Source organism: Ochotona curzoniae, unplaced genomic scaffold (genome assembly GCF_017591425.1).
Source record: "Ochotona curzoniae isolate NIBS_2020 unplaced genomic scaffold, NIBS_Ocur_1.0 scaffold_3223, whole genome shotgun sequence".
NCBI lineage: Eukaryota > Metazoa > Chordata > Mammalia > Lagomorpha > Ochotonidae > Ochotona > Ochotona curzoniae.
In genome coordinates, this window is record NW_024467108.1 from 4,691,314 (window position 1) to 4,706,196 (window position 14,883).

At 41.4% G+C, this 14,883-nt stretch overlaps 1 protein-coding gene across 1 annotated transcript; it reads right to left on the reverse strand.

The window, feature by feature from the left end:
* Positions 1-2,324: 2,324 nt before the first annotated feature.
* On the reverse strand, positions 2,325-3,269 carry LOC121145515 (olfactory receptor 2AT4). The gene has a single exon (XM_040964418.1). The coding sequence runs from the start codon at positions 3,267-3,269 to the stop codon at positions 2,325-2,327; it is 945 nt and encodes a 314-aa protein (XP_040820352.1).
* Positions 3,270-14,883: the final 11,614 nt, after the last annotated feature.

Genomic DNA, 14,883 nt, shown 5'->3' on the forward strand with positions numbered 1-14,883 from the left:
CTAGTATTTTGTAGAATATCCCTCATATTTTGAATTTTTTCCTCATAGACTGAAATTCATGATTTGGAGAAGCACACTGCCTCTCCCTGAATTATATCTGCTGGCAACTGAGCCCAATATAACTTATTAAAGTAAGACTCATGTTGCTGATTGTGTTGTTAAAGTATATTTAGCTTCCTTAGAAACTGGTCAAATTTTTTTCCAAAATGGCCAAAGCACATTTAGTTACCACTAACATTGAATGGGAGTTCCTACTGTTCTTTATTTTTACCAGTGTTTAGCATTTGCTCACTTGTTTTTATTCTTTCATTTGAGTCATTCAAATAGCCATGTGGTATGTTTCTTTGTGTTGTAATTTAATTACATTTCCCTGTGACTAATGATGTTGAACATCCTTCGTGTGCTCATTTTCCATTACTCTTTGCTGATAAGCTTTAGAATCTTTTGCCAATTTTTAGATTGGACTATTTGCTTTTGTATAAAGGAATAAATTTTGTATCAGATATGCTGTATATATGCCTCCAGTCAGCAGTTGCTCTTTACATTCTCTTGCAATGTCTTTTGTAGAGCAGAGGTTTTATATTTTTATAAACTATTAGTTACCTATTTTCCCTTTATGCTGTTTTGTACCATCTCTAAGTACTCATCACCAAATCAATGATTATGCATAGAAATTAGGAAGTTTCTAGAAGTTTTGCATCCTTTTATTTTTCATTTCAGTTTGTGAACAATTTCAATGAACTTTTGAATAAGGGATGAAGTTTAGGCTCAAATTCTTTTATGTATGCACCTATGAACATTTTAATGCTTCCAGCACCATTTGCTATACATCCTGTCTTTTTTTCAATTACTTTTACATTTTTGACAAATATTACCTGACAATATGAAGCTATTTCAAAAGTTTATGATAAACACAATTAAGAGATAGGTTTATTTTGGTGCGATAAAAAAATAGTAGCTTTTTCTTTATTTGAAAAGGAAGTGATAGAAGGAAAGATGGAGGGAGACTGAATTATCTTTTACTTGCTAGTTCACTCCCCGAATGCTTATAATGGCTGGACTTAGGCAGGCCAAAGCCGGGAGACAAGAACTGTGTCTCCCATGAGGGCAGCACGAACCCAATCATTTGGGTAGTCACCTGTCCCTCCAAGGCACATTAGCAAGAAGCCAGATTGAAGGCAGAGGTTGGACTTGAGTCCAAGTACAAATTATAGGGGATACAAGTGTGCCAAGAGGTGACTTAGTCTGATGAGTCATGACGCCCACCCCAAATTGTGTTCATTTTGAAGTCAGAAGTCAGTGCAGTTAAGCTTGTCTTATTCCATTCCTGCCCCATTCATACTGCCCCTCTCCTTACAGATAACTGTTATTAGTAGTTAAGGAGTGTTTTGGCTTTTTGCCCTGAAATTTTAAGCAAATTATCTCTTTCCTATAAAAATATTGTTCTGCAGCCTTACTTTTGTCACTTTTCAGCATAGTATACAGATGATGTCATATCAACATATAGTTTCCTCACTTCTGTAGCTCTATCACATATTTTAATAGTCTCTTTAACCAGGCCTCTGTTGGTAAATGGAGAGCCTAACACATGATTGTCAGTGAACCTTTGAGATATATTTCTAGGAGTGAGGTTGCTAGGTCACAGGGTAAATTTGTATGTACTTTTGGCAGTTAATGTACCAGTCATGGACTGATTAACATCCTCACCAAAAAGTTACAATAATTCAGTTTTTCAATGTGCATATCATCAAAACACTGCATTGTTGTTAATCTGGTTAAGTGAAGAATACCGATTCAACAGTTTTATTGCTATTCCTTTCATATAGTAGATTAACTTCTCATTGTTGAAAAATCATTGAATTTTTGGATGAACTGCTCATGTATTTTGCTCTCTTTTACACTGAACTGTTAGACTTCTAAATTTTTAAGTGCTTCTTCTGTATTATGAATAGTTGCTCTTTTCTTGTGATATGTTGCTATTTACTTTCTGGCTTTGCTTATAAGTTTCTTTGTCATGTAGATTTAATTTTATCCTATTAAATGTATCTCAAATTTGTAAGCAATGACATTTTTATTCAACATCTTAAAATTCCTATGAAGTAAAAATTAATCTTATTGCATTCCAGAGAAAGACTCTGGATTAAAATATGAGAACCCTAAACTGTCTGCCCAACTCAATTTTGTTTTAATGTTCTACAGGCATTAGTTTCTTTATTCAACAGAATTTGTTATGTTCCTGCTCTATGCTATTCACTGTTTTAGTTTATTTGGTGTTCTAGGAGCAAAACTGCCTGTATTTGAAGGTCAGATGCTCCTGTCACAGTCTAGGTCTTGGGACATAAGACTTTGATGATGGCTACCTTGACATCTTTATTTCTCAGGGTATAGATGAGAGGATTGAGAATGGGTGTGAGGATAGCATATGCTACATTGCCCATGATGTGGAAGTCGAGGGGGAGGTCAACCCTGTAAGCCACATAGGCTATGCCAATGGATGAATAGTAGGTGGCTACCACCAGGAGGTGGGAGCTGCAGGTGGAAAAGGCTTTGGATCGGCCTTCTTGGGACTTGATGCGAAGCACTGAGGCCAGAATGTGGGCATAGGAGAGAAGCACCAGCAGAAGAGGAAGGGAGCACACCACCATAGCGATACAGAAGCCCATAAGGGTCTGGGAGGTGGTGTCTGAGCAGGAGGACTGGACTAGAGACATGTGGTCACAGAAGCAATGATAGATATAGGCAATGCTATTATACATCATCTGAGAGGTCTTTACTACTGCTGGGACAGGTAAGAAGAAAGCTGTGAGCCAGGCGCTGGCTGCCAGTGCAGCGTTGGTTTGTGGAGTCATGTGGACAGGATAGTACAGTGGGCGGCAGATAGCCACATAGCGGTCATAGGCCATGACCACCAGGATGAAGGCTTCAGAGCATGTGAAGCTTTGGAAGAGGTACATCTGCAACAGGCAGGACTGAAAGCTGAGAAAGTGGTCCCTCAGCAGGAACAAGGACAGCATCTTGGGAATGGTGGTTGTGGTGAACAGGATGTCCAGGGCTGAGAGATTGATCAGAAAGAAGTACATGGGCTTGTGGAGACTGGGCTGTGCCACCACAGCCACCAGGATCAGGGCATTGCCCAGTAGGATGAGCAGGTAGAAGAGGAGAAAGACAAAAAACACTAAGAGGAAGAAGGACTCTGGCAGAGAGGGGATGCCCACCAGGTAGAAGACAGGTGAGTCATCTCCTGATCCATTACAAGTCATGGCCTCCATATTGAGCCAGGGCTAGATTTCCAGGAGGTAGGGAGCATGAACATCTGGACACTAGGAACATCTGGAAAACAGAGATACAGGGAGATTCTGAAGTCAATGATGTTTACTTCAGAGTTTATATAAACACAGTTATTTACAACCAACTTCAAAAGGACTGATACAAGATTGAGGTATAGACTTCCACTGTATGAACTCAAAATTTGCCAATTGGTTAGTTAACAATCTACTGTGGACTGGCATTGTGGAGTGTCAGGTAAAGCCACTGCCTGCTACATCAGCATGCGATATGTACACCAGTGTGAGTTCCTGATGTTCCACTTCCAATCTGGTTCCCTGCTAATGTGCCTGGGAAAGCAATGGAGGATGACCCAGGTGCTTGGCCTTCTACCACTGTGTGGGAAATTCAGAAGAAGCTTCTGGCTCCTGGCTTTGACCTGGCCCAGATCCTGCTGTTGCAGCCATTTGGGGCATAAACAAGCAGATGAGAATCTCAATCTCTCTCTTTCTCAAACTCTCTCTCTCTCTTCCTCCCTCCCTCTCTGTAACTCTGCTTTTCAAATAAACAAAATAATTTTTACCAAATGAAACTCTTCTTGCAGTAAAATAATGACAATGAAGAAGACAGACAAAATTCCCATCTTCTCAGAGTTTACATTTCACTGGGAAAAAAGCAGGCCTGTCCAGTTGAATGTTGAATTGTGGTTGTGAAATGCTCTAGGAGGACTTCTGGCCTCATCCTAGGTTACATGCAGAGTGATTTCAGGCTTCTTTCTCAAATCAAGTCCTTAAACTTGTGTCTCTACTTTTGCACTGAGAGTTCTACCATGTTGTGTTGGAAGGGCTGTCTTCAAGGTACTCTATGATATGCTGCTGTTCACATATGTACTAAGCTTTTTCCTCTCTTGTTTGCCTGGAATAATGACTCTTTGGACTCCACTTAAGCTAAGCATCTGAACCTCTTTGCCTAAGTACAGCTCACATTAGAAACCTCACTGCAACAATTAGAAAAATAAGAACACATTACGAAAATAATATTTTCTAACAACTTGTAGAAACATGGGTATGATCAGGATGAGAATGAAACTTATGGTGTAGGGAATCCTTCAAAATGAATTAACAATTGCCAACTCTTCTCTGGAAATATTTGGGGATTGTCATGCAATTTGGACTTATACTAGACAGAAAAAATTTATATCAGACAGAAGGAGTGAAGCTTTTGACAGTTAAAAGGGAATTACAAAGCAGTTTGGAAATTTGCAGTATTCAAAATGCTTACAAAGTTTTCCTCACAGGATATCTTCTGGATTCTGATACTGTGCAAAGAAATCTGGAAATCTAGGCTGAGGGCATCTAAAAAACAGAATGAAATCTCCCAGGTTCCCATGATACTCAAAAGATTAGAAGAAGGACTGCCTTGAACATAACACTAGCCTTCCTCTCAAAACACCTTCCCAACACCTGAAGCTGTGTGTGTGAGAGAATGGAAGAGAGGAATGGAGAGTGGCTAAGACCTAAGTCCACTGCACCACATGGGACAGCTGGATGAAGCTCTTTGATCCTGAGTTAGGCCTGGCTCTGCCCTGGGCATTGACCATCTGTGGAGTGAACCTGGGGTTGGAAGATTCTCCTCTCCGTATAACTCTTACCTTCAAATAAATACATAAAAAAAAAACCCTTAGGCTAATACTCTCAGAGAATGTCACCTAATATCTTTCTGGGCCTAGAAGACGTTAGTCAGGCTGTCAGAATGAAACTTGAGAGGTCAAAACCTTAAAACCAGAAACAAACCAAAGGTAGGCCAAATCCTACTAGAAATTAAATCCCTGACCTAATTCAAGCTTTGATTGAGTTGAGGTCATCAGACCCTTCCTCTACCAACCTAGTTGAATAAAAAGGGAGACCTCTACCTAGTGAGAGATTTCATTTAGGGCCTCTATGGACATAATATTCATCCCACAATAAATATGAGCAGATATGCAAAAGGCAAGAAAATATGATCAACAATCCAGAGGAAAAATATACAGTAAAAACTTATAAGGGACCAGATTTGTGGTAGAGCAGGTTTAGTCACTGCTTACAATGCTGCCATACCATATTGGAATGCTTAAAGGTTAGAGTCTGGGCTACTTTGCTTCCTATCAGGCCTCCTGCTAATGTGTCAGGGAAAGCAGTAGAAGATGGCCCAAATGCTTGGGTCCTTGCCACACACTTTGGGAACTCAGAATTCCTCACTCCTGGATCTAGTCTGGCTTAGTCCTGGCTGTTGTGGTCATTTGGGAAGTGAACCAGCAGATAGAAGGACTCTCCCTCTCCTCCTTATCTTTCTTTTATACCCTGCACTTCTAATAAAAATAATAAATAATTCTTTTTTTAAAAATTTACCACACAGTTTTTCAGATACCTGAGTTAGCAAGCAAGGACTTCAGCATAATTGTGCTATATATTAAAGACACTAGAGGAACTATTGACAAAATAGATTATAAACAGGGATTTCAAAACAAAAATTTGAATCTGCTCAAAAAGTACTCAAATAACATACTAGGACTGAAATATCCAATATTTGGAATTAAGGGCTCATTTTAGAGGCCAGTATATTGTCTCAACAGGCTAATCCTCCACCTGCAAGTGCCAGAAACTAATACGGGGACTAGCTGGTACCCTGGATGCTCCATTTTCCATCCAACTCCCTGCTTATGGTTTGAGAAGGAAGCAGAGAGAGCCAGAAGAAGCTCATGACTCCTGACTTTGGATCAGCTCAGCTTTGGCTATTGTGACAATTTGGGGAAGTGAATTAGCTGATGAAAGACCTCTTTCTTTCTCCCTCCTTCTCTCTGTACCTCTGCCTTTCAAAAAAAATCTTTTTAAAATACTAATTATGTAGGGAAGATACTAAAATGGAACACAACTGAAAACAGGAATGGAGACTTGAAAAAATAACAGTAGAAAACATTTAAAGCTAGTACTGGCAGGATTTAAGAGCATTTATACTGTGTACTTTAATTATTACTATTATCTGAGAGGCAAAACTAATCTGTGAGGTATAAGCCATGTAGTGATTCTCTGTGGGAGGGTGAAATTGACAAGAGGTGAAGAAAGTATGTAGTTTTGGGGGAGATAAAAATGCTTATATGTTCATTGTGCAGTAATTCATGAATATGTATACTGGTTCATTTAATTAGGCACTTAGAACTGGGCATAATCTTCAATGTATATTTCCCCAATTAAAAAATAATTAAAATATGGCATAGAGAGAGTGAAAAAGTACAATGGATTTAGAAATAGTATTTTCATAGTTTCAGTATATAGATCAACAGGAGTAGATGCAACTTGCATATAAGCCTCTCTTGACCAATTAAAAAACAGGCAATCTAATGGAAAAATTATGAAAAGGCTTAACTAGGCAGATATACCACCAAAAGAATATCCAAATAGCCAATAAGTATTTGAAAAAGTGTTCAACATTATTAACAATCATAAAATATAAACTAAAACACAGTGTGATACCACTATACACTTAGAAGACTGAATAAGATAAAAACACCTGCCCAGGGTTAGTGAAACATTCAGGGGGCTGATAGTCTCATACATGGTGGTACTGGCACAACCATTTTGTGTAACACTTTGGCAAAATCTTGTCAAATTCACGATTCACATCTGGATACATGGCCAAGAGAAATGAATGTTTTATCCACCAAGAAAACATGCATAAAAAATGTTCATATTGGGCCCGGCGCGGTGGCGCAAGTGGTTAAGGTCCTCGCCTTGCATGCCCAGGATCCCATATGGGCGCCAGTTCTATCCCGGCAGCCCCGCTTCCCTTCCAGCTCCCTGCCTGTGGCCTGGGAAAGCAGTCGAGGATGGCCCAAAAGCTTTGGGACCCTGCACCCACGTGGGAGACCCGGAAGAGGCTCCTGGCTTTGGATTGGCATAGCACTGGCCGTTGTGCTCACTTGGGGAGTGAATCATTAGACGGAAGATCTTCCTCTCTGTCTCTCCTCTCTGTATATCTGCCTTTCCAATAAAAAAATAATAAAAATAAATAAATAAATAAAAAATGTTCATATCCCTGGCAGTATATCCAAGAAATGGATAACATGTTCGGGCTTTATTATCCATTATAGTAAAAAAAAAAAAAAAGACATCTCAAATGTATATTAACTGATGAGTGCATAAATAAAATGTAAACCTATCCATACAATGAGATGTTATTCATCTACAAAAGGGAATAGACTGTTAACATCTACTTCAATACAGACAAACTTTGAAAACATGCTAAGTGAAATAAACATCTAAAACAGATATGAAATGTTAATAATAGGCAAATATTTAGAGACAGAAAGATTACTGATTGAGAGGTCTGGGGGAAGAGGAAATTGAGATTGACTGGTTAATGGACATGTGGTTTCTTGTGGGGTGATAAAAAATCTTGGAACTTGACAACGGTAGTAATTGCACAATGTTGTGACTGTACTTAAAAGCCACTGAATTGCTTAAGATTTTGATTTCTATGTTATGTGGATTTTACTTTAGGAAAAAAAAAAGGAAAAGCTTATAGCAGCTTTCACTTATAGTTCCCTAATGGAAGCAAATCAAATGTCCTTTAGTGGTAGAATGGACAGATTTGGTCTGTTCATACAATGGAGAACTATAGCATCAAAGTAATGAACTACTGTTACATGCAGAAAAATATATGAAGCCGGGTTGGAATTGTGGTGCAATGAGATCCACCACTTGGCATACTTGTGATGCCTGCATCTCAAATCAGAGTGCCAAGGTTTTAGTCCAGCTGCTCTGTCCTGTAATGCACACTTTGAGAGGCAGCAGGTGATGGCTTAAGTTCCTGTATCTCTACCCTCCAACTGGAATTCAAGTTTGGGTAATAAAACAGCAGATGTAGGATACTCCTTCAGTTTTCGCTATCTGTCTCTCCCCCCGCCCTCCTCTTTCACACACACACACACATACAATCTCTCATACTTTGTTGCTAAAAAACAAAACCAAAAACCCCACCATGTTCTTTTGACTAAGGCCCCTTCCTTGGAGTTGTTTTTTCCTTGCACTGGAGGGAGGTGGGCACCCACCAAAGGGGCAGTCTTCAGCAGAGGGAGAATATTGACTCTTCAGTATGCTGGGAGTGTACCTCTGAGTAAACAATCCAGGAACAAGTTCAAGTTCATATTTGTAGGATAGCCTTCTCAACACTGATAACTGCAAGATTGCCTCCCCTTTGTTTTTTTAGATGATTCCATTTCTCTCACATCTAATAGAATCTCTCAAGTCATTGAGTTATAAGAATGACTATATATGCATATAAGATGCCAATCTTTACCAAAGGGCAAATTGACAGAGAAGACGAAGACTGAGACAAAGATTTTCTCTTTCCATCTCTGTTGCTTTGACTTACGGTATGGTTAGCTGCAGGCATATATTTGGGTTCCTTCTTCAGTCTCATAAGTGTGTGGGGGTGGCCTGGTTCTCTACTAGGGAATGAAGGCTGGTAAATTGTCTTCCTAAAGGACACATGGATAAAATACTCCAATGTGAATATGCCCTTGAAAGAATGTTCTAGAAGTCAGCTGTTATCCAGGGAAGAAAGCAAAACAGCTGCACTACAATTTAAAAGAGTTAACGCTGTATTAACAAGATTATCAGATTTTTCTAATGTCTAATATGATATAAAGTACCTTTTCTGGGGCCAGTGCAATGGCATAGCAAACTAATCCTTTACCTGCAGTGTTGGCATTCCCTTTGGGCACCAGTTCAGGTTCTGGCTGCTTCACTTCCAATCAAACTCTCTGCTTATGGCCTGGGAAAGCAATGGAGGATAGCTCAAGTACTTGGGCCCCTGCACCCATTTGAGAAACCCAGAAGAAGCACCTGTCTTCAGATCAGTTCAGTTCTGGCCATTGCAGCCATTTGGGAAGTAAACCAGTAAATGGAAGTCTTCTCTCTGCATCTCTCCTCTCTCTAAAATCTATCTTTCATCCAAAAGCAAGAAATGTTTTTCAAAAAAAGTCCTGCATTTTCTATATGTTGCTTTAACTCTGAGAAGTTGGTTATGGCCTGAATGAGTCAGACTGAGCTGGAGAGTGAATGGCAGAAAGTTAGAGTTTGATTTTATACTCTGCCTGCATCTCTGCCTCACGTGTATTAAACACATTTTGAGTCTGAAGTCCAGAATTCTCAAGGCTAACCAATACATTCACAGAAACATGGGGCTTAAATCCCATGCTCTGAGCTTACCCTTCAGGGCTTATCTTCTTGCAGCCTTATTCTAACCATGTTCTAGTCAAATAGCAACTTCGGCCAAACTCAGCTCAAACTCAGCTATAACTTCCAAGAGGCCCTAGCTTTTCCTGGCTGGCTCAGGGACCTCTTCCACAGGCTTGAAAGTTCCTGTGCTTCTCTCTGCCCTCACCCAGGTCACACTGGGTTGTCTCTGTCTGTGGTCCCAGCAGATAGCACATGCACTGTCCAGTCAGCCCTGGGGTCTGATTTCTACTTACAAAGGCACACCACTCTTCCTAGGGGCCCAGTGTTCTAGAAACAGCTGCTGAGAATGCAGCATATTTGCCTCCTTTTGATGAAAAATTACAAAATAAGAAGGAAGGAGCTATTCATGATGAGATAATTTCAGCCTAACTCCATTATTTTATAGGTGAAGGCATAGAAAAGAGTCTCAGAAATGGGCCATGATTTTTCCCAAGGTCACATAACAAGGGCATAATAGAACCAGAACTGGGTGCAGGATGGGATTATCCTCTGCGCACCTTGAAGCAGAGACAGATAAAGCAATGAACCCAGGCTGCCCCATTGACTTGGGCTACTGGACAGACCAACCAGTGTTTGTTTTGCTCATCCCAAAAGTACTGGAACACTGCTCCCTTTCTCTTGAGCTGTTGTTCTGGCAGAGTACACCATGCAATGAAACAACAAAACATGAGCTTAGAGCACTAGCCAGGCAGGAGCTATTGGACAATAGTGGATTTTTTTTCTAAGTATTGATGTAGCATCATGATAAAAATTTTTAAAACTTTAGATTACATTCATTTTGTGGTTTAGATTAAGTGGTTTAGATTAAGTGCTATATCCTTGATGGGATTTTTCTTGTTAGAACTTGTTGGAAGCCAATTATGGTGCCACTGGGAGAAACAGACAGAAAACTCACCACCTGAGGATTCAGCCTGAGGCTGTATTTATGTTCATCATCTCCTCTCGTCACAGTCCTGCCCTGAGTGGTGATGCATCCTTCAACACACAGGAAATCAAGGCTCACATCCAAGGCCACAGCTAGTGAGGGGTGGGAGCAGAGGCAGGTGTTCCCGCAGCTGGCCTTCTGGAAAAGGTCTGAGCCCTTGGGAATTGGAGTTCTGGTCCCCGGACCAACCCTGCTTACTGGCTGTGATTCCGGGGTCTCTAAGCTTCAGTTTTCTCTTCTGTAAAACGGGGGATTTGGAAGACGTGATCTCCTCCAGATCAGTCAGTGACTTTAAGCATCCCATGAGTGTTTGGCCAAGTGAGGGTCTTCAGTTGGCCGTCCCATGTCCCAAGTCTCTGAGGAGCCCCTACTGCATATCTGACTCTTGACAGTGGTAAGGGTGAATCACTCCACCTTACAGCCCCCGAATTGCTGCCCTTCTCTCATGATGCTCCCACTACACTCTACTGCTCTTTTGGGAGAGGAGCAGGACATGTGTGACATGCAGAAGTTAGGTTCTTTGTCTTTGGGACAGAAAGCCGTGGTTTCTCTTCTGGCCCCAGCACCTCCTGCCTTCCCTCATCCGTGACTCTGAGTTGCCAGATGTTTTGTTAAATAGCCATGTTCTCTTGCTCTTGTCCACCTTGCCTCCTTGTGAGAAACTCTCCCAAGATGGGCAGCCTCCAGCTTGTGACTGCACATTCCAGGCCTGGCATGCATGGTATTCGACACATGGCCACACAGTCACAGCTGACTCCTATCTGGGTACCATCATGTTCATGCATGAGCTGTCATTCCTGTGTTCTTCCTGGAGCCTATTTCCCACCCCTGCCTCTGTTTCTGAACATCCATCCCCCAGCCCCAGTCACCTGTGAAACCTGTCTGCCTTGGTATCCTCTGGGGAGACATCACACTTGGCCTTGGTGGGAAGAGCCAGATAGGAGCTGAGAGGGCCCTTTAAACCCTCAGGCCCTGCCTGCACCCAGGCCTGCTGGGGCCCTTGCCCTCAAATTGTCTCCTATGGGATCACAGAGCCACCTGCCAGCTGGGACTAGCCTCTTAGTGGGAGACTGGGCCTGGGCTTTCTTGGTAATGAAAGCAGCATCATTAACAAACCTCGTGGGTTCCAGAACTTTGTCACCAATGGAGAGCTTGATTCCCAATTGCCCATCCTTTTCTCATGACAGCCAGGAAAGACAGTCAAGATTGTTCCTACTCCTTAAAAAAAAAAAAAAAAACTGTGTGTGTGTATGCAGAAACCAGCGTCATCAGAACGACAACCAGGAGCCCTGAGCAGTCTGCAGAAACAAAAGAATAATAAACTTCCTTTGGGACGAGGGAGGCGAGCTTTCTCTGGTCCTTGCCTAGCTCCGGCTCTGGGTCTCCACCCTCTCTCGTGATGATCATTAGGATCACTCCAGAAACCCCTCAAAACAAATGAACAAACAAAAAACCTAGAATGGACAGACAATAACAAGGAAAGCTTAGAATCAGACAGGAAATGGTCAGCGTGGATTTACTCATACCTCACGAGGTGGGACTCAAAGATTAGTTATATCTCACTCGGGTATTGAGGATTTCTCTGCACACCCCTCCTAAAAAAAAAGGTACTGTACCTAAACTGATGACACATGTCTTGCTAGAGTTATAAGCCAGTTCAGACCATCCGAAAAACAACCAAGTTCAGCAAAATCATGCTTTAACACTATAAACAGCTAAATACTAAAATGAAAATAGACACGAGACAGCTGAATAGTAATCTATAGCCATTTTGAGGTGTATAGAACCAGGTTGAATATAAACCAAAATTGAAATGTCTATGAAGAAGTCACAGGATGTAGTTAAGAACCTGCATTTTCCTATTAACATATTGGTTAATCAATACCATGTCAATTCATGCCATAATGTTGTAAATTGTTGCTGATGTTATGTTGGGGCTTTTAATTGATTGGGATGATACTTTGCTGGCTTTACCTTCAGACCAGAGATGGTCTCACCAAGAAATCGTTGAACTCACTAGGATAATAAGATGCTGGACTTTATGCTTGGTAAATACTTCCAATGAAAGAACCTCAACTGAATTTGAACTGTAGTAATGCAACACGGTGGAGAAATCCACCATGGGGAGAGGGTTCGGGGAGGGGTGGGGGGAATCCCAGTGCCTATAACACTGTGTCACATAATGCAATGCAATTAATAATAATTAAAAAATGTGTGTATGTGTATGTGTGTGCGCTAGTGTTAAATCCTCATCTTGTACGTACTGGGATCCCATATGGGTATCAGTTCATGTCCCAGCTGCTCCACTCTCCATCTAGCTCCCTGCTTGTGGCCTGGGAAAGCAGTAGAGGATGGCCCAAAGCCTTGGGAGCCTGCACCCAGAAGAAGTTTCTGGCTTCTGGCTTTGGATTGGCTCAGCTTTGGCTGTTGCAGCCACTTGGGGAATGAACTGGCGGATAGAAGACCTTTTCTCTGTATCTTAATCTCTTTTTGTCTTTTCTCTGGATCTGGAAAAAAAAAAGATCATTCAAAGCCCATGTCTCAGGACTGCTGGACAGGTCTAGGTGTTTAGTGCCTATGACTTATGAAGGCTTTGAGAAGCAACAGTTGAAGTGGACATTTGGTGCAGAGGTTAGGACGATGCTTGGGATGCCCACATCCAATGCTATGCCTTGTTCAAGTCTACACTTTCCTGCTTTCTGATCCAGCTTCTTAAAGCACACCCTGGAAAGCAGCAGATGATGGTTCCAGTACATGCATCGCTGCCACCCTGGATGGAATTTCTGTATCCTAACTTCAGTTCAGCCCAGGCTCAACACTGAACATTTTGAGAATGAGCCAGTGATGGAAACATGCACCTGCTGTTTCTTTCTGCCTTTCAAGTAAAATGAATTAAAAGATGTTTGTGGCAGTTATTATTTTAATGAATCAAACTAGAGAAGACTGTTGCATAAACATAATATGTACAATTGTGCGCCATGAGAAACTTGAAAGGTCTGTGGAATGTGAGTGTAGTGGATGATGCTCCATCTCCATGCAGGACAGTGAGGAGTACCAGAGTCTGCTGCACATACCAGCAAGCACAGGAACCAGGGCTAGGGGTAGGCCTGGTAACTGTTGTTGGGGGTCTCTCTGACTAGGCTGCAGCTCACACTGGTGTACATGAGGGCAGAGTGTGTGTAGGCAGGGTCAGGCTGGGCTGCAGCATCCACTGGCTTATGAAAGAGATGGGACTGGAGATGGAATCAACCCAGCAATTGCCACTACTAGTGTGTCCATAGGCTGATGTGGGTGACTGACAGAGCCAGGCCCCATACTGGCAAGCACATGCAAGTCAGGTCTGGGATCACTTCAAATGAGGTTTCTTTGAGGATTCCCCAACTGGACCACTGGACTCAGAACTCCAATGATGTGAAGAATTGCAGAATCTGTGGTCTGATCATGGAGTACCTGTGTCAGACCTGTTTTTCCTTAATGGCTTAAACAGGACAATGGACAGTATTCCCAGATGCACATGGTGGATATGGCAGTCCATTGGAGCCTGCAGAGGACATCTGGTACCATAGCAAAAGAAGGAGGGCAGAATAAATTGGTCAATTATCCTAGTCAAGCATTCACAGCAAATATCTGGGCTAATGTAGACCTTAAGGTGAACTATGTCAGCCAATGGACCTTGGAAGGATTTCCTCATCATTGGATCAGTAAGATCAACAGGATTTCAGAATCATAAAAACCTCTTGAGCAGAACCCTCAGAGCATTCTCCACATCAGGGACCCTAGGATGACATCAGGTGGCTGTTCCCCATACCTGGGTACTGAGGTGGTTGGAAGGCTGGGTTTAGCTTCTCCTGTCTTTTCCTTTCACCTAAATACAGGAAGAAGGAAAAGAAAATGTGAACACAAAGGTCTTACCCACTTTCTTTTAATCCTTGACCCTTCCCACCCTAATCAACTATATAAACATCATCAAAACTAAAATTAAAAAGAGAAATGATGAAATCTTTAAACACGAATTAGGTAAGTTTCATGCAAATTTGTGAATGTTTTGAAGAAAGCATAAGGGATAAATAAAAGAAATCAAAGCAAACAAAGTTATTTGAAATATAAGTAGAAAGACAAAATATGAGCTTGGTTACTTGTCATCAGGATTTTGATTTGCATTTCCCTAGTGAGTGGCAATGCTTAGCTTGTTGGCCATATGTGTTATCTTTGTAGCAATATCTATTCAAGTCTTACCCTGGTTTTTAAGTTGCTAAGTTATAAGAATTCATTCTGTGTTCTGAATGTGAGGTCTTTAACCTCATTTGAAAATATATTCTCCCTTTCACAGGCTATCTTTCCAATTTCTTATTCCTGTCTTTAATACACAAGAGATTTTAACTTCAATGAAGCACAAAGTAACATTCTTTAAAAAAA

What these genes read in the sequence shown, in the direction of transcription:
- LOC121145515 (XM_040964418.1), bottom strand. Translation starts at nt 3,269, where the DNA reads ATGGAGGCCATGACTTGTAATGGATCAGGAGATGACTCACCTGTCTTC.